The 23,628-nt window shown below is 38.2% G+C and overlaps 2 protein-coding genes across 2 annotated transcripts; both read right to left on the minus strand.

Moving 5' to 3' along the window:
* Positions 1-2,110: 2,110 nt before the first annotated feature.
* On the minus strand, positions 2,111-6,423 carry LOC107552566 (drebrin-like protein). Its single transcript, XM_016234469.1, has 6 exons — positions 6,199-6,423; positions 5,735-6,106; positions 5,565-5,645; positions 3,247-3,356; positions 3,101-3,152; positions 2,111-3,028 (listed from the first exon to the last, which is right to left on the minus strand). Exons 1-6 carry the CDS (start codon positions 6,200-6,202, stop codon positions 2,892-2,894), a joined length of 756 nt encoding a protein of 251 aa, XP_016089955.1. The 5' UTR covers positions 6,203-6,423; the 3' UTR covers positions 2,111-2,891.
* Positions 6,424-6,809: 386 nt separating this feature from the next.
* Positions 6,810-20,548, minus strand: LOC107552538 (drebrin-like). The gene is made up of 13 exons (XM_016234437.1): positions 20,417-20,548; positions 15,507-15,644; positions 15,247-15,324; positions 14,021-14,172; positions 13,879-13,933; positions 13,663-13,737; positions 12,434-12,539; positions 11,852-12,331; positions 11,388-11,759; positions 11,218-11,298; positions 7,923-8,032; positions 7,777-7,828; positions 6,810-7,704 (listed from the first exon to the last, which is right to left on the minus strand). The coding sequence occupies exons 1-13, from the start codon at positions 20,546-20,548 to the stop codon at positions 7,568-7,570; spliced, it is 1,968 nt and encodes a 655-aa protein (XP_016089923.1). The 3' UTR covers positions 6,810-7,567.
* Positions 20,549-23,628: the final 3,080 nt, after the last annotated feature.

The raw sequence follows: 23,628 nt of genomic DNA on the forward strand, positions 1-23,628 counted from the left end.
CCACAAAAATATTAAGCAGCACAACTGTTTTCAACATTGATAAGAAATATTTCTTGAGCTTTTTTTTTATTTGAAAGCATTTACACAACAGTGAACAGTCTTACTGTACACTACCATTAAAAAGTTTAGGGTCAGTAAGGTTTTTTTTTTTTTTGACGAAAATTAATACTTTTATTCGGCAAGGACACATAATGATTGAAAGTGACTTTAATCAAAGAGCCATAAAAAAAAATGAATCGGTTTCCACAAAAATATTAAGCAGCACAACTGTTTTCAGCATCGATAAGAAATATTTCTTGAACACCAAGTCAGCATATTTGAATGATTTCAGAAGGATCTGTATTAAAAATTTTTTTTTTTTTTTTTTTTTTAAAATTCAGCCTTGGACAGCTAAACAGTAGAAAGATGGAAGAATTTAATTTTGATGTAAGGTTCAGAGCATTTAAAAACATGTAAGGGCTGCCAAGGTCAGTCTTAAAGTCTTGTAATATAACACAACATTTTTAACCATTAGCATTGGCTTCCCATAATAGAAAGGGCTTTAAAAAACCAAAACAAGTATAAGAGAAGCACCTTTTTCAAAGGTTGGAAAAGCAGGACCCACTAGATACAGTGCCCTGCGAAAGTATCCGTACCCCTTTTTTTTTCACGTTTTATGTTGCTGCCTTATGTTAAACGGCTTTAAAAAGGTTCAGAGCATTTAAAAACATGTAAGGGCTGCCAAGGTCAGTCTTAAAGTCTTGTAATATAACATTTTTAACCATTAGCATTGGCTTCCCATAATAGAAAGGGCTTTAAAAAACCAAAACAAGTATAAGAGAAGCACCTTTTTCAAAGGTTGGAAAAGCAGGACCCACTAGATACAGTGCCCTGCGAAAGTATCCATACCCCTTTTTTTTCACGTTTTATGTTGCTGCCTTATGTTAAACGGCTTTAAATTACCTTTTTTCCACATCAATCTACACCCCATACACCATATTGACAAAGCAAATACAGAATTGTCACAACAAAAAAAACTAAAATAAGTACATTGCATAAGTATTCATACTTATGCAAGCCACTCTTGCTGTGCTTAGGGTCATTGTCCTGTTGTAAGGTGAACCTTCTGCCCAGTCTGAGGTTCTGAATGCTCTGGACTGGGTTTTCATTAAGGCTATCTCAATATTTTGGTGCATTGAGCTTTTCTTCTACCCTGACGAGTCCCTCAGTCCCAGCCGCTGAAAAACAGCCCCACAGCATGAGGCTGCTACAACCACACTTTACTTTTGGGATGATACTCTGCAGGTGATGAGCAGAGCTGGTTTCCTTCAAACATGATGCTTGAAATTGAGGTTCATAAGACCAGAGAATCTTGTTTCTCAGATTCTGAGGGTCCTTTAGTTGCTTTTTTTGCAAATTCCAAGTGTTTTCATGTGTCTTCACTGAGGAGAGGATTGAGTTTGGCCACACCGCCATAAAGCCTAGATCGGTGGAGTGTTGCAGTGATGTTTGTCCTTCTGTAGGTTTCTCCTATCTCCACATATGATCATGGAGCTCAACTAGAGTGACCATCAGCTTCTTGGTCACCACTCTAACCAAAGCCCTTCTCCATCAATTGCTCAGTTTGGCCAGGAGGCCAGCTCTAGGAAGAGTCCTGGTTGTTTCAAACTTTTTCCATTAAGAGTAACGGAGACTACATGCTTCTGTGACCCTTCAATGGAGCAGAATTTTTCTGAACTCTTCCCCAGATGTGTGGCTTGACACAAACCTGTTTCTGAGCTCGACAGGCAGGGCTTTTGACCTCAGGGCTTGGTTTTTGCTCTGATATGCATTATCAGCTGTTAGACCTTTTACTAAGACGCGTGTGCCTTTCCAAATCATATCCATTCAATTGAATTTGCCACAGGGTTAACTACTAAGTGTAGTAACATCTACAAGCAATATGAATGCTCCTGAGCTAAATTTCAATTGTCCCAGATAAGGGTATGAATACTTATTCAATTGAATCATTTAAGTTTTTTATTTTTAGTAAATTTGCAAAGATGTTAAAAACCTGTTTTTGATTTACCGTTATGGTGTATGGAGTGTAGATTGATGTGGAAAAAAGTAATTTAAAGCAGTTCAACATAAGGCATCAACATAACAAAACATGAAAAAAATGAAGGGGTATGAATACTTTCGCAAGGCACTGTATGTTTTATTCCCTCCGCTAGGCTGTTTTCTGTTGATGAATCCCAATTTCTTAGGGGTCTGCTATGATCAGATCATTTGGTCTTGGTAATGACAACTTTTGTAGCATCTGCACACCTACTGTATGCAGGCATGACAGGTGCCATTCAGAATTCTGTAAACATGTCTCTGCTTTTATAAAAACTGGCATGTTACAACTATTTCTATTTTATTGGTACTATAACACAGTACAAGTTCTGAAAAAAGTCTCTATACTCAGGACCAATTGACGTGACTGCGTAAATTGGATTTATGTGTAACAAGGCTTCAACTGAAACCTGTTCTCCAGTAGACACCTCTCCACCACCTTTGGTATCATTTGGTAATGATAACTGTAACAACGGTATGTAAGTAATAAATGATGTAATGTGTAAATAAAATGATCATAATTCGTGTATAGTCGTAACAGAAATTGTACTTAAGTATTTCAGTTTCTGAGATCCTCTTCAGTCTTGCAGTTGATGATCACTAAAGTCTCAATTGTCGACTTTGGCTGCTTGTTTTGGAACAAAAGGAATCATTGGCTAAGTTGTGCCTGTGAACACTACTTACAACCCTTTTCCTGTGACTCTTAGTCTCAGAGTACATGGTTCATCCGCATAGACCAGGTTTCGTGGTTCTTAGTTCCTGAGAATTGGTCAAACGAAAAGGGGGAAGAGGAACCATCTTTAAAGGAAAAGTTGTTATATGGTCTCTACATAGTTGGCAGGAAAGAGACCCTGGCGCCCATCTTTGCTGGAACCTCTCCACCACGCTTTGTCGATTGTCTCCACATCACTGATGATGTCACCAGGTTCAAAAGAGAGCTCAGTGTCATCCTCTGTGGAGTACAGAGATGTTTTCAATGATATCTTAATAAACAATAACTGCTGTAGAAGCAAGCAACACTAACCTGCTTGGTAGTCATATAATGCTCTCACACGCAGCAGTCTTTCTGGTGATGACTAGAATAAGAAGGAACAACATGTTTTAGTACTTTTATCTTCTTTTATCACAATAATATTAATGATGAGTCATGATGTCTAGTGTACTATGTACTTCGCCATTCTCGGTCACCATCTCCATTTGGATTTCATCATCTTCCTCCTCACGATTAACCGTGTAACAGTAGCGCTCAGGAGCGCTGTGCTCAGATATATCAACCTCCTCTACTTAAAAAACAAAGCAAGGTGTTCATCATTTATATGTATTCATCACACGAGACAACAAAACTAGATAACTTAAGGCTGGAATACACTGCACAACTTTTGCCCAGATCTGCAGTCTAGATGATTGGACACCAATTTCTGCGAGTCAGATCCAGGCTGCAGATTTTGGGCAGTCGGAGTTGACAGATCTCACAGAATATCACACACAAATTCAGATTTTCAGATTGTTCCAAAGAGTTGGCCCGGCAACAGCAAAAGCTCGATCACCACGGTGTTTCAGTCTGGACCTAGGCATGGATAGCATTTTTAAATGCTCTGACCTAAGCAATCTCACTGGTTTTGTGAAAGCAACAACTCAGTGAGATAAACCGGTGCAAGATTATTGAGCGATTTAAAAACCAAATTTAATATTTTAAATTCAGCTCTCAATTTTACAGGCAACCACTGCAGTAAAATCAAGATAAGAGAGATGTGCTGAAATTTACGAGTTCCAGTCAGGAGCCTGGCTGCTGCATTTTGGACCAATTGTACATGCTCCATAGATGAGCAGTTAATCCCATAATAAAGTGAATTACAGTAGTGAAATGACAAATGCATAAATTACTTTTTCAAAATTCTTTGTTGATAAAAACGATTTCACTTTAGCTAGGCGACGAAGATGAAAAAAAACAGACTTTACACCATTAATCTGTTTGTCAGGCCCGAGTCAAACCAAAACCCTAGGTTTTTTGCACATGTAGTAACCCATTGGGCCAAATGACCAAGGTTACAATTACTAGCATTAAAAGCATTGCTGGGTCCAAACAAAATTACTTCTGTTTTACCTTCATTTAACATCAGAAATTTTTTTGTAAGCCATATTTTTAGTTCCTGGATACATACATACAGATCTCCTAGTGCATTATCTCCATGAGGTTTAAAAGAAAGATACAACTGAAGATCATCAGCATATAAATGGAAAGAAATTCCATATTTCTTAAAAATCAAACCCAAAGGTAAAGATATAACATAAAAAGAGTCGGAGCCAGAATGGAGCCCTGAGGAACACCGCAAGACAGAGGGCAGTGGAGGAAGTGTTGTGTCCAATACATACAGAGATCTTTCGGTTTGTTAAAAAGGACCGGAACAATTCTAAAGTAGTGCCTCGCAGGCCAATACAATTTTTTAAATGAGAGATGAGTACATTGTGATTAACCAAATCAAAAGCTGAGCTTTTTTTTTTTTTGTTCCTCCAAGAAATGAGCCACATGTTTCTGAGTCTGTTGTGTTCAGAATTACTTGAAAGTCTAAAGGGATGTAACGATTAACCACGAGCCGGTGGAAAATCGATTCAAATCGGTTGAGATGCTAAACAAATCGCGATTCAATTAGGGGTAGGAGTTTATATAAATGTATGACTGAGGGGAACTTACTGTCTTTAGAAAAGTTTAGATGGTATTTTTTATTTTCATCTTGCCTCTGTATAATGCATATTAAAGTTCATAAGTGCAGCAGCTGATTTGTTTACAGCAGAAACCAAGGAAACGCTTTAAGCGCCACCTGCTGGCACAGAGTGAATCTGTCTCATTCAGCTCGTCTGCTGTTTCTGTTTCATGCCGATATTTTTTATGTATAGTCACACAAAACTGAAGTCAAACCATTCTGTTTTTGCTTAAAATTTCGAAATTATATAATCTAATTTAGATTAAAAACTGCTCATGTTGCATGTATGCAGCATCTTTGTTTTGGATCATGATTAAAATGCAGTGGTTGCCTCTAATTTTAAAAGGAAAGAGCACAGACAAAGCCTTATTTTGTTTATATGAAGAGATTTATTTTATTTGTGTTACTTATTTATTTGATTTGTTTTAAAATTTCTATTTAGTTTTGTTATTTACATTTACATTATATTTAAATTTTGTTATTTAGCAGATGCTTTTATCCAAAGCGACTTACAAATGAGGACAATAGAAGCAATCAAAACCAACAAAAGAGCAATAATATGCAAGTGCTATATTAGTATATTATTATAGTGTTATATTTCAATTTCACAAAGAAACGTGCAGCATTTTGTCCAAGCAATAATCAAAGGACATATTTAATTTATAATTTGTCTTAAATCTCATTTTGTAAAAAAAAAACGTGAATCGAATCGTGAAATCAAAATCATGAATCGAATCGAATCGTGAGTTGAGTGAATTGTTACATCTCATCTAATTAGCTTATTACCTGTACCATTCATTGGTCTGCCACATTCAGATTCATCTTCTTCAGTCATCACATCATACTCTGATGCGTTCACACACAACTCTGGACACACAGCATGAGAAACATGTCAATGACATCCTAACCATAGAAACATTCTGCATTTCTTCACATTACATCTGTGTTTCCATCACCTTGGTTCTCTGGTAGGTCTTCATCAACTTCATCATCTGAGATCGCTACCACATTTCTGGGCTCCTCAGATGCTACATGATCCACATTTGGCTGTAATTCCTCAGATTCTGCAGCAGGCTGCTCTTCTGGTTCATCTTCAGACTCTGACTCTGGTTCCTCTTGCTCCTCAACCTCAATCAGGGGGCTGATGACAGTCTTCACTGCTTCTTCATAGTTTATAGTGATCTTTGTATCTGAAGGTGGAGCTGACATGGCTGAAGGTTCCTCTGGTTCCTCTACCTCTTCTTCTTCTTCTTCGACAAGCACAGACTTGGCAGTGAAGTCCACTTCTGGCTTTAGTTCACAAAGGATTCGAGAGCTGGTTACAACCTCTGGAGAGAAGAAATTGTTAAGAGAATAAATCATAAATCTATAAGACCCCTTAGACCTTTTACTGTTGTCACAGAAACCTAAGTTAACTTACCCATAGTGTGCCGTGTGTTATCAGAGAGTGAAGCTGGAGGACGTTCTGTTGCGACAGCGAGCTCTTCACTGCTGTCATAGTTGCTAAACTCAGATTTATCATGACTGTCCAGCAGCTTTGGAGACGCAGGGGAAGCTGAATCGTGAACTGGGGCTTGAGGAGGTGGCTGGTTAGGTGGTGATGACTGGGTTGGAGGGGGTCTGGAGACAGGCAGACTGGGTGGAGGTGACTCAGAGCTCGACAGGCAGGTCTTTTGACCTCAGGGCTTGGTTTTTGCTCTGATATGCATTATCAGCTGTTAGACCTTTTACTAAGACGCGTGTGCCTTTCCAAATCATATCCATTCAATTGAATTTGCCACAGGGTTAACTACTAAGTGTAGTAACATCTACAAGCAATATGAATGCTCCTGAGCTAAATTTCAATTGTCCCAGATAAGGGTATGAATACTTATTCAATTGAATCATTTAAGTTTTTTATTTTTAGTAAATTTGCAAAGATGTTAAAAACCTGTTTTTGATTTACCGTTATGGTGTATGGAGTGTAGATTGATGTGGAAAAAAGTAATTTAAAGCAGTTCAACATAAGGCATCAACATAACAAAACATGAAAAAAATGAAGGGGTATGAATACTTTCGCAAGGCACTGTATGTTTTATTCGCTCCGCTAGGCTGTTTTCTGTTGATGAATCCCAATTTCTTAGGGGTCTGCTATGATCAGATCATTTGGTCTTGGCAATGACAACTTTTGTAGCATCTGCACACCTACTGTATGCAGGCATGACAGGTGCCATTCAGAATGCTGTAAACATGTCTCTGCTTTTATAAAAACTGGCATGTTACAACTATTTCTATTTTATTGGTACTATAACACAGTACAAGTTCTGAAAAAAGTCTCTATACTCAGGACCAATTGACGTGACTGCGTAAATTGGATTTATGTGTAACAAGGCTTCAACTGAAACCTGTTCTCCAGTAGACACCTCTCCACCACCTTTGGTATCATTTGGTAATGATAACTGTAACAACGGTATGTAAGTAATAAATGATGTAATGTGTAAATAAAATGATCATAATTCGTGTATAGTCGTAACAGAAATTGTACTTAAGTATTTCAGTTTCTGAGATCCTCTTCAGTCTTGCAGTTGATGATCACTAAAGTCTCAATTGTCGACTTTGGCTGCTTGTTTTGGAACAAAAGGAATCATTGGCTAAGTTGTGCCTGTGAACACTACTTACAACCCTTTTCCTGTGACTCTTAGTCTCAGAGTACATGGTTCATCCGCATAGACCAGGTTTCGTGGTTCTTAGTTCCTGAGAATTGGTCAAACGAAAAGGGGGAAGAGGAACCATCTTTAAAGGAAAAGTTGTTATATGGTCTCTACATAGTTGGCAGGAAAGAGACCCTGGCGCCCATCTTTGCTGGAACCTCTCCACCACGCTTTGTCGATTGTCTCCACATCACTGATGATGTCACCAGGTTCAAAAGAGAGCTCAGTGTCATCCTCTGTGGAGTACAGAGATGTTTTCAATGATATCTTAATAAACAATAACTGCTGTAGAAGCAAGCAACACTAACCTGCTTGGTAGTCATATAATGCTCTCACACGCAGCAGTCTTTCTGGTGATGACTAGAATAAGAAGGAACAACATGTTTTAGTACTTTTATCTTCTTTTATCACACTAATATTAATGATGAGTCATGATGTCTAGTGTACTATGTACTTCGCCATTCTCGGTCACCATCTCCATTTGGATTTCATCATCTTCCTCCTCACGATTAACCGTGTAACAGTAGCGCTCAGGAGCGCTGTGCTCAGATATATCAACCTCCTCTACTTAAAAAACAAAGCAAGGTGTTCATCATTTATATGTATTCATCACACGAGACAACAAAACTAGATAACTTAAGGCTGGAATACACTGCACAACTTTTGCCCAGATCTGCAGTCTAGATGATTGGACACCAATTTCTGCGAGTCAGATCCAGGCTGCAGATTTTGGGCAGTCGGAGTTGACAGATCTCACAGAATATCACACACAAATTCAGATTTTCAGATTGTTCCAAAGAGTTGGCCCGGCAACAGCAAAAGCTCGATCACCACGGTGTTTCAGTCTGGACCTAGGCATGGATAGCATTTTTAAATGCTCTGACCTAAGCAATCTCACTGGTTTTGTGAAAGCAACAACTCAGTGAGATAAACCGGTGCAAGATTATTGAGCGATTTAAAAACCAAATTTAATATTTTAAATTCAGCTCTCAATTTTACAGGCAACCACTGCAGTAAAATCAAGATAAGAGAGATGTGCTGAAATTTACGAGTTCCAGTCAGGAGCCTGGCTGCTGCATTTTGGACCAATTGTACATGCTCCATAGATGAGCAGTTAATCCCATAATAAAGTGAATTACAGTAGTGAAATGACAAATGCATAAATTACTTTTTCAAAATTCTTTGTTGATAAAAACGATTTCACTTTAGCTAGGCGACGAAGATGAAAAAAAACAGACTTTACACCATTAATCTGTTTGTCAGGCCCGAGTCAAACCAAAACCCTAGGTTTTTTGCACATGTAGTAACCCATTGGGCCAAATGACCAAGGTTACAATTACTAGCATTAAAAGCATTGCTGGGTCCAAACAAAATTACTTCTGTTTTACCTTCATTTAACATCAGAAATTTTTTTGTAAGCCATATTTTTAGTTCCTGGATACATACATACAGATCTCCTAGTGCATTATCTCCATGAGGTTTAAAAGAAAGATACAACTGAAGATCATCAGCATTACTTACAACCCTTTTCCTGTGACTCTTAGTCTCAGAGTACATGGTTCATCCGCATAGACCAGGTTTCGTGGTTCTTAGTTCCTGAGAATTGGTCAAACGAAAAGGGGGAAGAGGAACCATCTTTAAAGGAAAAGTTGTTATATGGTCTCTACATAGTTGGCAGGAAAGAGACCCTGGCGCCCATCTTTGCTGGAACCTCTCCACCACGCTTTGTCGATTGTCTCCACATCACTGATGATGTCACCAGGTTCAAAAGAGAGCTCAGTGTCATCCTCTGTGGAGTCATGCTCCATAGATGAGCAGTTAATCCCATAATAAAGTGAATTACAGTAGTGAAATGACAAATGCATAAATTACTTTTTCAAAATTCTTTGTTGATAAAAACGATTTCACTTTAGCTAGGCGACGAAGATGAAAAAAAACAGACTTTACACCATTAATCTGTTTGTCAGGCCCGAGTCAAACCAAAACCCTAGGTTTTTTGCACATGTAGTAACCCATTGGGCCAAATGACCAAGGTTACAATTACTAGCATTAAAAGCATTGCTGGGTCCAAACAAAATTACTTCTGTTTTACCTTCATTTAACATCAGAAATTTTTTTGTAAGCCATATTTTTAGTTCCTGGATACATACATACAGATCTCCTAGTGCATTATCTCCATGAGGTTTAAAAGAAAGATACAACTGAAGATCATCAGCATATAAATGGAAAGAAATTCCATATTTCTTAAAAATCAAACCCAAAGGTAAAGATATAACATAAAAAGAGTCGGAGCCAGAATGGAGCCCTGAGGAACACCGCAAGACAGAGGGCAGTGGAGGAAGTGTTGTGTCCAATACATACAGAGATCTTTCGGTTTGTTAAAAAGGACCTGAACAATTCTAAAGTAGTGCCTCGCAGGCCAATACAATTTTTTAAATGAGAGATGAGTACATTGTGATTAACCAAATCAAAAGCTGAGCTTTTTTTTTTTTTGTTCCTCCAAGAAATGAGCCACATGTTTCTGAGTCTCCCAAAGGTAAAGATATAACATAAAAAGAGTCGGAGCCAAAATGGAGCCCTGAGGAACACCGCAAGACAGAGGGCAGTGGAGGAAGTGTTGTGTCCAATACATACAGAGATCTTTCGGTTTGTTAAAAAGGACCGGAACAATTCTAAAGTAGTGCCTCGCAGGCCAATACAATTTTTTAAATGAGAGATGAGTACATTGTGATTAACCAAATCAAAAGCTGAGCTTTTTTTTTTTTTGTTCCTCCAAGAAATGAGCCACATGTTTCTGAGTCTGTTGTGTTCAGAATTACTTGAAAGTCTAAAGGGATGTAACGATTAACCACGAGCCGGTGGAAAATCGATTCAAATCGGTTGAGATGCTAAACAAATCGCGATTCAATTAGGGGTAGGAGTTTATATAAATGTATGACTGAGGGGAACTTACTGTCTTTAGAAAAGTTTAGATGGTATTTTTTATTTTCATCTTGCCTCTGTATAATGCATATTAAAGTTCATAAGTGCAGCAGCTGATTTGTTTACAGCAGAAACCAAGGAAACGCTTTAAGCGCCACCTGCTGGCACAGAGTGAATCTGTCTCATTCAGCTCGTCTGCTGTTTCTGTTTCATGCCGATATTTTTTATGTATAGTCACACAAAACTGAAGTCAAACCATTCTGTTTTTGCTTAAAATTTCGAAATTATATAATCTAATTTAGATTAAAAACTGCTCATGTTGCATGTATGCAGCATCTTTGTTTTGGATTGAGATTAAAATGCAGTGGTTGCCTCTAATTTTAAAAGGAAAGAGCACAGACAAAGCCTTATTTTGTTTATATGAAGAGATTTATTGTATTTGTGTTACTTATTTATTTGATTTGTTTTAAAATTTCTATTTATTTTTGTTATTTACATTTACATTATATTTAAATTTTGTTATTTAGCAGATGCTTTTATCCAAAGCGACTTACAAATGAGGACAATAGAAGCAATCAAAACCAACAAAAGAGCAATAATATGCAAGTGCTATATTAGTATATTATTATAGTGTTATATTTCAATTTCACAAAGAAACGTGCAGCATTTTGTCCAAGCAATAATCAAAGGACATATTTAATTTATAATTTGTCTTAAATCTCATTTTGTAAAAAAAAAACGTGAATCGAATCGTGAAATCAAAATCATGAATCGAATCGAATCGTGAGTTGAGTGAATTGTTACATCTCATCTAATTAGCTTATTACCTGTACCATTCATTGGTCTGCCACATTCAGATTCATCTTCTTCAGTCATCACATCATACTCTGATGCGTTCACACACAACTCTGGACACACAGCATGAGAAACATGTCAATGACATCCTAACCATAGAAACATTCTGCATTTCTTCACATTACATCTGTGTTTCCATCACCTTGGTTCTCTGGTAGGTCTTCATCAACTTCATCATCTGAGATCGCTACCACATTTCTGGGCTCCTCAGATGCTACATGATCCACATTTGGCTGTAATTCCTCAGATTCTGCAGCAGGCTGCTCTTCTGGTTCATCTTCAGACTCTGACTCTGGTTCCTCTTGCTCCTCAACCTCAATCAGGGGGCTGATGACAGTCTTCACTGCTTCTTCATAGTTTATAGTGATCTTTGTATCTGAAGGTGGAGCTGACATGGCTGAAGGTTCCTCTGGTTCCTCTACCTCTTCTTCTTCTTCTTCGACAAGCACAGACTTGGCAGTGAAGTCCACTTCTGGCTTTAGTTCACAAAGGATTCGAGAGCTGGTTACAACCTCTGGAGAGAAGAAATTGTTAAGAGAATAAATCATAAATCTATAAGACCCCTTAGACCTTTTACTGTTGTCACAGAAACCTAAGTTAACTTACCCATAGTGTGCCGTGTGTTATCAGAGAGTGAAGCTGGAGGACGTTCTGTTGCGACAGCGAGCTCTTCACTGCTGTCATAGTTGCTAAACTCAGATTTATCATGACTGTCCAGCAGCTTTGGAGACGCAGGGGAAGCTGAATCGTGAACTGGGGCTTGAGGAGGTGGCTGGTTAGGTGGTGATGACTGGGTTGGAGGGGGTCTGGAGACAGGCAGACTGGGTGGAGGTGACTCAGGTGGGACAGAGCATGGAGGGGGTGATGTGGGAGGAGATGTTTGAGGGTGCTGTACAGAGGGGATTGTCCGGTATGGTGGACTAAGTGGGGACGTTGGACATTTGGAGGACATGGATTGGGTGCGTGAGAATGGAGACCTTGCAGATGGACTGAGAGGGGATGTGGGACCAGAAGTGGAATTGGCCCTTTCAAAGATAAAGGCTGTATCAGTCAAACTACGTTGGTAGCGACGGAATGGAGATTTGCCTGAGAACCAAAACATAAACGTAAGTCAAACAAACCTCAAATGATTAAAATGAACACTGTTAGCTGATGAAGTTTTAAAGGGGTTCTGAAGACCATGTTTACCTGAGCGTGGTGATGCAGGGCTTGAAGAATTTTGTGAGGATGCTGATAACTGTCTGAAAAACTCCCTAGGATTGATGGTACGCTGGGAAACAAGAGATGCTGCCTCCTACATGCCAAATGAAGAAGTATTATTTAACACCGCAAAAATGTGTCCACGTTGATAAACTAATAGATATGAAGGGGCCTGGTTTTGCTGAAGGACACCGATTTCACAATGGACACAAAAGTAAACAAAAATCTCCTTATAATCAAACACTGAAATTTCTTGATATTACCATGCACTACACAGGTATTTTTCAACTATTACTCTCATGAAGAAAAATATGTAACTAGTTAAATTAGTTTCATGCTTTCAGAAGCCAGTAATTCAAAGCACAAAGCACGTATTCAGCATTAAACCATATTTATTCTTCATGCAAGTTAAAGGGATAGCTCACCCAAAAATGAAAATTATGTCATTAAATACTCACCCTCATATCGTTCCAAACCCGTAAGACCCACGTTCATCTTTGGAACACAAATTAAGACATTGTTGATGAAAACCGAGCTTTCTGACCGTCCACAGACAGCAACGCAACTGACACGTTCAAGGCCCAGAAAGGTAGTAAGGACGTTAAAATAGTCCATGTGACATCAGTGGTTCAACCGTAATGTTATGAAGCTATGAGAATACTATTTGTGCGCAAAACAAAAAGCATTCATGAGAGTACCACAATGCATGCGTGTGATGCAGCTGATGCAGGAGCCAGCGTTCTGACGTAGAACCTGAATGCGCTGCGCCTTGTTTACAAGCAGAGGAATGCACACACATGCATTGTGGTACTCTTGTGAACGCGCATCGAAGACTGGCACGGAAGAGAATAAATTGTTGAATAAAGTCATTCTTTTTGTTTTCTTTGCACACAAAAAGTATTCTCATGGCATCATAAAACTACGATTGAATCACTGATGTCACATTGACTAGTTTAACGATGTCCTTACTACCTTTTTGGGCCTTGAATGTGTCAGTTGCATTGCTGTGTGTGCAGAGTCAGAAATCTCTCAGATTTAATAAAAAATACCTTAATTTGTGTTTCAAAAATGAACGAAGGTTTTACAGGTTTGGAATGACATGAAGGTGAGTAATTAATGATAGAATTTTCATTTTTGGGTGAACTATCCCCAAGTGTAGGGACTTTGGGTTGTACTAGCTGAATCTGGATTATTCACAAAATAGTGGGAAAACTCACTGCTGCTTTCTCAATAGACTCGCTGCGTCTGAGCTGGGCCCTCATGTCCTCCTCATGCTCTCTCTGCTGCTGCTTCTGTCAATTGCACAAAGAACCCAACATCATTACAGGTTATGACTCTATACTATCATTTACCCATATGCAGGTTCATCAACATGTTAAAAAGCTTACAACTTCTGAGTAAAAGAAACGGAATACACTCAATGACAAACTCACCCATCTCGTTTTCTCCTCTTTTCTAGTCTCTTCCTCAAGCTGAACCTGGATCCTCCTGTGAAAAAACCAACAGGAAGTTAAAGCTGAAATAGTTCATTCATCTTCAGACAGAAGTGGGTTTTATCAGGTGATTGTTACAAACCTTTGTTCTTCAATCATCTGTAGCTTTTCGTTCATTTTTCTGTCTCTCTCTTCAGCCTCTTTTTTTTCCTGTAAAACTCGTTCTCTCTCCCAGCGCCGTCGCTCTTCTAAAGCCCTCCGACGTTCTTCCTCTTTTCTCTTCTCCTCCTCACGCTAAAACATATATCATATCACACAAATCATATTATACATCTGAATAGCACTTTTAATAATTGGAGTCTGAACAAGAGGTTTATAATAATTAAAGGTGCAATAGGTGATTGTCTTCAGAAACATTTTTTGTTATGCTGGTTGAAAGTCTCTTCACATCCCGATAGTGATCATTAAGTTAAGTGGTCTAAATGTATTTATCTGTATTTATATATTCTGTGGAAGGCGTAGGACCAAGAAATGTTCGTCCAATCAAAACGCTCAGTCCGAGCATTTCAATTGGCTTTCCTACCTCCCTGTCAACGTATGTATTAGCATACCTCTGCGCACCCGTTTTGCGCAGACAGGATACGTCATCAGTCCATTCACACACGCTGTGCAGACAGAGCGAAAATGGCAGAGAATCAACAACCCGATCTTCCTTCCTGGTATTGTAGTACTTTTAAAGTTTTCTCACCGGTGAATGATACATGATGTAGGCAGCCCAGCGGTTCCCAATTCCAGTCCTCGCGCATGTATTTTGCATGTCTCGCTTAGTTAGCACACCCGATTCAGATAACCAGCTCGTTAGAAGTGAGCTACGTGCATGAACTGTGTTCCGATCGATATGATCCCTACACAGTGTTCATTGCTCCCAACTCCCTGAGCAGGGGAACTCCGTTGAAGTTTACTTCACTTCGGAACATGGGCTGGAATTGAGAACCGCTGATGTAGCCTATCGTAGTAATGTTGTCTCTGGTATTCTGGTCTGTGAGCGTATATGCGTTCAGGGGGCGTGGCTTTGGACGGCGATTGCAGGGAGGGTGGGACGTTCGCTTTCAGTGCTATCAGGCTAAAGTCACCATTTTCCAAGATCTCCTACTGCACCTTTAACTGATTATAAAGTACTTTGATTGTGGTCAATTGCAAACACTGAATATTTAATCTAATATTTTTGCATAATTGTACATTAATCAATTGTTGATTGTACATGATCTCTTACGTGGCTGGCAAGTTATTTTGAATTTTTCTGCAGTATTTTGTGGAACACACAGGCTGTTAAGTGAAAATCCAGCTGTAAACACAGTTCAGCTGTACCTCTGCTCGTGCCCAGAAGGAGTCTCTGTTAATCCGTCTCATCTCCATGGCAGCATTTGTCTTCTTGTAGTTTGTACCCTGTGGGTGTGTCACAGAAATGCAACAAAAGACCCAAAATGACCCAAAACATCAGTGAGAGACAATTAGACCACTTCCCCTATGTGTATCAATAAATTATAGTGAGAAACAGGCTTCTTCTGTTATAATGAAGGAAGCCCTTGTGCACAGCCAAGTCTGTTTTTGTTTTTGTGGTAACTTACCACAGTCTCCTCCTTATCCGTCGTCCTTGAGGGTCTCCTCAGCCTCTCCATTGGTGGTTGAATCTTTGCAAAGGCAGTCATAATCAGCTCCTCCGTCACCTCATCTTGCTGTGAGGCTGGAATAAATACTTGAGCTTCCTGTTGTGACACAAACATCAAGAGATTGAAAAATACATTTTTCAACAAAGCAATGTTAGATAAGTTTGTTTCTCAATGCATCTATTGTTTTATTGCATTTAGACTAAGCATAATATTCTGATAATATTATGCTAAACATTTGGACTTTTTGTGGTGTCTATGTAGACAATAAATAAATAATGTTTCACTGACAAAATGTAGAAGATACAGGCTTTGTACTGGAAAAAAGTTGGAATAAACAAGGTTAGAAAGTGATTCACACTAGTCTCATATTTTGTAATGTGTTGTATTTACTATGTAAATTCAATATTTATGTGCTGTTAATATGTATTAAGTGCCTTGCTGTAACTGCAACTTTTTCAAAAATTGAGCAACAAAAACAAAACCATTTTTGCAGTATTTATTCTGTTTAAACAACTGTAAATATACACATTATTTATTAAAATAATGAATTATTAATTACAAAAAAAAGAGAGAACTACATTTCAGTGAAGGAGCTGTAATGGCAAATAAGAGAACAGGCTAGGGGTCTGAATTATTTTCTGTTGTACATCAGAGGCAGGATGTAAGAATGTATAAGCTTGTCTGCATGCTACATTTTCCCTTAGAAGGCATTTTCCTGTCATCAGCTTCCATCTACAGCTCTGGGGTCAATCAGCTGAAGATCCACTGAGGATTTATATTTCAGGATACCAGTGGTATTTCAGGATACCACTGCTCAACAAAACACCTCAGATCACAGTGTAGTGTAGTTCTAGTGTAAGATATAGTGATCTGGTTTGTGGGAGAGAAGGGAGTAGAATAGCAATGAAACTGAGACATTGTGCCAGAGGGCCTCGTGAGTGCCGGATTGGGCTCCAACCCCCAAAAAAACACAGCTTTTCAATGGAATACCATACTGCTACATTCAGCCCTCTTTCCACATTTCTCTGAAACGCACAGGAACTTGAACATGTCAGGACCAATTTGTTTACTCAGTGCTTATTCTGTGACTGGAAAGACTTTATCTACAGAACACTTGGTTAAAATTGAGCTAATTTTCTCCTCCCTTCTTTTATCTCTTCGATCCCTTTTTCTGCTTGGGAGGAGTTAAATGACTTAATTCCCTGCTATTACTTGCTTTAGATGAGCCCCTTGACATGCAGTTAGCCCAGGGCTTCAGCGGCGATGACAGTATTAACAGCACTGAGGACAGACGCTCTCCCATACACACCTCACGCCTGCAGCTCACTGTCAAACTATACTGACATCTCATCTCAGATCACACCGAAAAAAATGCTCACATGATGTTTCAAGAGTTTGGGGTCAGAAATTAATATTGTTTCATTAAAGATGCATTAAATTGATCAAAAGTGTCAGTAAACACATAATATTACAAAAGATTTCTATTTCAAATAAATGCTGTTCTTTTGAACTTTCTATTTATCAAAGAATCCTGAAAAAAATGTATCCCCGTTAACAAAAATATTGAAACAGCACAACTGTTTTCAACATCGATAATAATAAGAAATGTTTCTTGAGCAGCAAATGAATGATTTCTAAAGGCTCATGTGACACTGAAGACTGGAGTAATGTTATAACAGGAATAAATTACATTTGAAAACATTTATTTGAAATGGTAACAATATTTCACAATGTTATTATTATTATCAAATTATCAAATTAATGCAGCCTTGGCAAACATTAGAGATTTCTTTCAAAACAAAAAACATCCAAAACAACCCCAAATGTATCTATTTATTTAAATTTATTTTACCAAAGCAAAACAATATAAAAAATCTGTTGATATTTACCATGCACCCCTGGTTGGGAATCACTAGCCTTATTAGAATCATTTATCTTGATTTGTTTTATTCATAATCAAATTTTTGATTTTAGTCTTGATTTGTGTGATTCATAAACCACTGTGAAACTTTTGTGATTAATGGTCATCATTGATAACTAATGCATATTAAACATCTACCTTGATGGCTCACTCACAAAGTTTTACAAAAACTTTTTTTTTGGAAGCTCTAAAGAGCTGACTAGTCATTCTGCACACATGACAGGCCTTACTAGCACAGACTCGTCATGAAGAGACAATAAAAAGTGTGAGTGATAAATGGAGAAAGCAGGGAGGAGTAACTGGAGGGATTTAGACTTCATTGTTTCACATCTTGTTACTGATACATCTCAGAAGTCAACACATACATTATAATAAATGAGCCTGGATTCGGTTCAGTTCCCCATGACTGAATGTCTTTGGAGACTAGGCCTGGACTAGAGACCAAGAAAACACAAACTGGGTGTTGTTGCTTTTAATGATTACCTAAAGGGATAATTCACCCAAAATGAATATTCTGATATAAATATCATTTACTCACCCTCACGTCATTCTAAACCTGTATGACTTACTTTCTTTAGTGGAACATAAAAGCGATATTTTGTAGAATGTTTCAGTGTTTTGTCCACACAATGAGAAAGTACATGTTTGAACGGCATGTCCCTTTTAGTATTCATTAAAAAATATCTGCCAGCATAATTAAAAGGTACTAAAGGACATTTGCACATATGTCACAGACTATGGCTTTGTCACACTTTGTGTCTAGCTGGAGATTTTGCAGATCCCTCAATCCAAATTTAGAAAGGGTTATCATTAATTTAGAGGAATGTTGAGACAGAACGCTGTGAATGCCTCTGACAGCTTGTCTCTGGCTGTCTGATTTTATGGCAATGACGGGGTCCCGTCCCATACACTGTGTGCTCTAGTTGGTTTGGGGGCTCAGCCTCTCCCACGCTTTAAAACGTAATTCCTGACCTTATGTAACCTAACAAAAAGTTCATCTGCTTGAACAACCATCAATCAACACAAAAATAACCCAACAAGATTTAAATCCGAATGGAAATATAATAAAAGACATGTTGTAACCCACTCGTGCTGACATTTATCACGCACAAACACACATTGTGGATGAACGACACAATACAAGGTCATAAAGGTTGTCAATCTCAAATGAGAGAGAGAAACACTGAGAATTGAATAAACAGCATTTTTGGCATGCCTCTGGAGCTGACTGGGCAATGTCTTTATAAGGCTTTAAAAATGTCCCAGACATTAACTATGTTTGGCAATCTCATACAACCATCTGAAAAATATGGCAATGTTAAAGGCATTCGCTTTGCTGGTGGAGTAAATAAATCTAAAGACAGCTTCAAGAGACATGCATATCACAAGATATACAGTGGGGCAAAAAAGTATTTAGTCAGCCACCAATTGTGCAAGTTCTCCCACTTAAAAAGATGAGAGAGGCCTGTAATTTTCATCATAGGTATACCTCAACTAAGAGACCAAAGAGCTGTCAAAGGACACCAGAAACAAAATTGTAGACCTGCACCAGGCTGGGAAGACTGAATCTGCAATAGGTAAGCAGCTTGGTGTGAAGAAATCAACTGTGGGAGCAATTATTAGAAAATGGAAGACATACAAGACCACTGATAATCCCCCTCGATCAGGGGCTCCACGCAAGATCTCACCCCATGGGGTCAAAATGATCACAAGAACTGTGAGCAAAAAACCCAGAACCACACGGGGGGACCTAGTGAATGACCTGCAGAGAGCTGGGACCAAAGTAACAAAGCCTACCATCAGTAACACACTGCGCCAGTACCTCTATATTTTCTATAATGAACACTTTTAACCTTGTCCATTCCTAGGGAATTTCTCTCTCTCTGTCTTTAATGTTTGCTCTTCTCAGTCAGTCTGTGTGGTGCCTGTCAGTGGCACTGCTCGGCTGCTCAGGAGAACAATAGCGCATGACACAAGAGGAAGAGTTTACTACAATAAGAGCTGGCACCAAGCTGCTAGCCATCACTTCACAGATACTAGCAAAGGAAGGAAACCATTTACAAGAGGGAAATCTCAGAATATAACAGAGTGTTTGTACACATATTAGAAGGCCGTCTTGTTTCAGAATTGTGTGTGAGAGCCTTTTTTACATACTCCACCCATTCATTCAAATAGACACAAAACATTTTTCCCTTAACCTTTTAATGACTCCTCACCATTTGGTAGAGCATTTTGAGTTAAGTAAATCCTGGTTAAAAACACTGCACTCAGCTCAACCTGACTGATCATTTGGATTTTTATGTACAAAACAGAGGCCAATGCAGGATGAAATGTGGACTTAATAAATAACCAAAATAATAAAACGAACGAATTGCATGTATATGTGCACATTTTTGGGAGAATGTGCCTATACAATGGTTAAGTTTGTGTTCAAATAAAGTACCAATTGTAATGTAAGAAAGATAAATGTATGTTTATGATGAAGATTCATTCTCTTTATGTCTTCTATGCAGCTTTAAGTGATGTTCCTTCACAGAGACATGAAGTGAGAGAGCGTAGATGCCTTACAGAAGGGATGCAGAACATTCTGTAGCCATACAAACACAGGAAGTACATGTATATGAGAATTAGACAAATATCTGCGTGGGAGAGAAACACATTATTTTACTCGCTCCATATCTGAACGCTTCCAAATGTAGCTGCAGCAGTATACATATACTACATGATTAATGAAGGTTTAAACCAGCACACTATTAAAATACCTTGTATTATGGAATGCATTAAAATTACTCAAATTTAAAGAGTTTGATCTATAAAAGATGTCAGAACAATCATGCAAACAAGTACAGTAACCTGCTGATTATAGTGCTGTGTTTAAATACATTTTGTTCAGGAACTCTGTTATGTGAAAGCAGATGAGACACGAACGGCTAGTCATTTTTTTTACCTTGAAGAAGGTCTTGATGGCAGGGACATGGCTGGCACATTCAGTTCTGCGGTGCTCATCCACATCATTACCAACCTGTTTGATGCAGACAGGAGAGATTATGTGAGACGTGAAGAGAAAAGGCAGTACCATTATATGTGTGAGACTTAAGCTTTCAAATAAACAAAATATAATGTTATAAGACATATTATAATGACACCTTTAAATATCAAAATGTTCCATTTTGATTTATTTTGCTGACTTTAAGCGGGTCATGGGTTCAGTTCCCAGGAAATGTAAGTCACGTTGGATAAAGTGTCTGCCAAATACATTAAATGTGGTTGTAAGACCCTGAAAAATTATGTATTAACTTGATTCATTTCACACCTGGTAACAGATGCACATTTGAATGCACATCAAATGAGGATGTTACACAACACAGTGTGGTTTTATATCATATGAATGCCCAAACACAACTCCATAAACCCAAGAATCCTGCAGGACTAGACTGAGTTGGTCTGGACTTTATTTAAAAGAGCTTGTCAGTAAAACACTAAAAACAAAGCTGAGAAATCCAGGGGGACCAACATGCAACTGAGAGCAAGAACTGACTACAAGAATAATGTGTAAATAACAGTGTGGCCTGACTGTATATTAAAAACAACCTGAACTAATGCTTAAAACACTTCACAATGGCCCTTCTTGAAATGCTGCAGTAGACATTTCCTGCCGTCTGTAGTTTGCAGAGAGAGGTGTTGTCTGGAAGTCGTCTGGACCGTCCTCAACTCACACATACACATTTCCTGTGTCAAGAGTCTGATGAGAAAAACACAAGCAGCCCTGTTCTGCACTGCAGCCAGCTATGAGCTCAAGAACAGAGAATGAAGAATGGAGAGAGAAAGAGAGAAATACAGGCCATAAACAAATGAGGGGGGGGGACGAGGTTTGGACAGACAGCACAAAGGAGAAAGAAAAGAGAGGAAACATGGGAAGGATGTTTTAAGATGCAGTGATCAATGTGAGTGTTTGTGTCACAATTTAAACAATTAAAAAAATACTTTGTAATCTGTGGGGGAAATGATTAAAAATAGGATTGTTTAATAAATGTAAATGTACACTACAGTTCAAAATGTTGGAGTTTTTAAAAAGAAATGCAAACTTTTATTCAGCAAGAATACAGGCCATAAACAAATGAGGGGGGGGACGAGGTTTGGACAGACAGCACAAAGGAGAAAGAAAAGAGAGGAAACATGGGAAGGATGTTTTAAGATGCAGTGATCGATGTGAGTGTTTGTGTCACAATTTAAACAATTAAAAAAATACTTTGTAATCTGTGGGGGAAATGATTAAAAATAGGATTGTTTAATAAATGTAAATGTACACTACAGTTCAAAATGTTGGAGTTTTTAAAAAGAAATGCAAGCTTTTATTCAGCAAGGATGCATTAAATTGATGGTATGCTGTTCTTTTGAACTTTTTATTCATCAAAAAATCCTGATAAAAGACAGAATCCACAAAATTATGATGCAGCTGAAACACTGATAATAAGAAAAAATGTGACAGAAGACAGAAGTGGCTGCTTAAAATTCAGCTTTGCATCACAGAAACAAATTACATTTTACAATGTATTTATATATATATAAAAAAAGATTGTATGTATATTCAATTGCAGTACCATTTCTCAATATTTCTGTTTTTATTGTATGCTTGATCAAATAAATACAGCCTTGGTGAGAATTTTTCTGTGATAGGTGTTATTGCTCTTTATTGATCATTCATTCTCCCACAAGACTACATGCACAGACATGACCACTGGCATTCATATAGTACCTGCAATGACAGGAATGATTTGAGCAAGTGATTTGTGACACTTCACTTGTCCATGAACAACCATATAAAATTAAATCATTCTACGTTACAGCTTTTTTTTCCAGCTTTGATTCCAAGAGCACAGAAATATGATCTGAATACTACTCATTTCCACTTCAAATTAGGCCAAAAATTGCCTTTTTGCATCCTTTTTACCTAATATTCAAGTGTTAAGCAAAATTTTGTCTCTAACATCCTGACTACATCTGTTCTCTGAAACAGATGTTGATAAACTTAAAATAAACTCCCAAACCAAATCCACTTGGATGTCCACCTAGCCTAAGATGGCCACATTCCATCTGTAGTGTGTAAAGCTGGAAAACAGCTGTGGAGAGGAGCATTCAGCAAAATCAATGGCTCAAGAGAGAAGAGGGGCCAGGGGAGTTTTACCTACCTGGTTGTGAAACCAACCAACGGTTTTCTCCTAAAAATGGTATGAAAAGTCTCAAGTGTCGTCTGTGGCATATTTTACTGTTCCAGAAAACCCTTTATACCCCTTAGTCTGAACTCACTAAATGACTAATAGTTCCTTGCCAGTGCAGCTTCAGTGTCTACAAATCTGACTTTTTGGCTGTACTATTTGGCTCACTAATATTCCTGGGCCTGTTTAAAAACAATCATAAATTCAAAGCAGACACATAAAGCCAATGGGTCCAAATGTCACTACACTAAAATCCCTGATAGAAATGGCAGCTGGCATTACTTATTTAATTATTATAATTATTATTAATTATTTACATAATTAACTGATAGGACCAAGTTCTGAAATCTTTAGAAGCAAACAAAACAGCCTCTCTCATAACAGCAATATGGAGTAAAAGGTTTGCCCAAGCTTGCAGTAAGTTGGCCTGAGGCATTCAATGTGCAACAACAATATGTGCATTTGCTTGTGTGCTGAACTACAGATTACCGTTTAATATATCCGAAGTTGATGAAAATTGATATTTTGTACCGAATATGGCATCCAAAATGTCAATACAATGCAGAAGAAAAGCCCTGCTTCTAAAAAAAATGGTTCAGGATCATTACTGCCTTTGAAGGATCAGACAGAGAGACCTGGCAGACCTATACCAGTCTGGACGGTGGGCTCTCTATAACAACCCTTGCAGAAAGTATAAAACAACTTAAGCACATTGCCATCTGGCAGAGTAACCTTGTCATACTGAAGCCAGTGTGCCAAGCACTATTCATTTGGGTGTATGCTGGCCTGGAACAGGCACAGGCGAATAGCTCAACATACTAAAATGAGTTCAACAGCCAAGAGGACTGAAATGTAGACTTAAACTCAGAGACACGAGTCTAATGAAGATCTATAATAAAAATAGTATCTTTTAAATGAACTTTACTGCTTGTATCTAGTAATA

This window comes from Sinocyclocheilus grahami, unplaced genomic scaffold (assembly GCF_001515645.1).
Source record: "Sinocyclocheilus grahami isolate Dianchi unplaced genomic scaffold, SAMN03320097.WGS_v1.1 scaffold453.1, whole genome shotgun sequence".
Taxonomy (NCBI): Eukaryota; Metazoa; Chordata; class Actinopteri; order Cypriniformes; family Cyprinidae; genus Sinocyclocheilus; species Sinocyclocheilus grahami.

Excerpts from the sequence above, each read along its gene's own strand:
- LOC107552566 (XM_016234469.1), bottom strand. Across the intron at positions 3,153-3,246 it reads TGGTGACCGAGAATGGCGAA|TCATCACCAGAAAGACTGCT; the intron begins GTACATAGTACA and ends TTCTTATTCTAG. Across the intron at positions 3,029-3,100 it reads ATTATATGACTACCAAGCAG|AGGATGACACTGAGCTCTCT; the intron begins GTTAGTGTTGCT and ends TGTACTCCACAG.
- LOC107552538 (XM_016234437.1), bottom strand. The coding sequence starts at position 20,548 with ATGGTACTGCCTTTTCTCTTCACGTCTCACATAATCTCTCCTGTCTGC. Across the intron at positions 15,645-20,416 it reads CCATCAAGACCTTCTTCAAG|GAAGCTCAAGTATTTATTCC; the intron begins GTAAAAAAAATG and ends GTGTCACAACAG. Across the intron at positions 7,829-7,922 it reads TGGTGACCGAGAATGGCGAA|TCATCACCAGAAAGACTGCT; the intron begins GTACATAGTACA and ends TTCTTATTCTAG.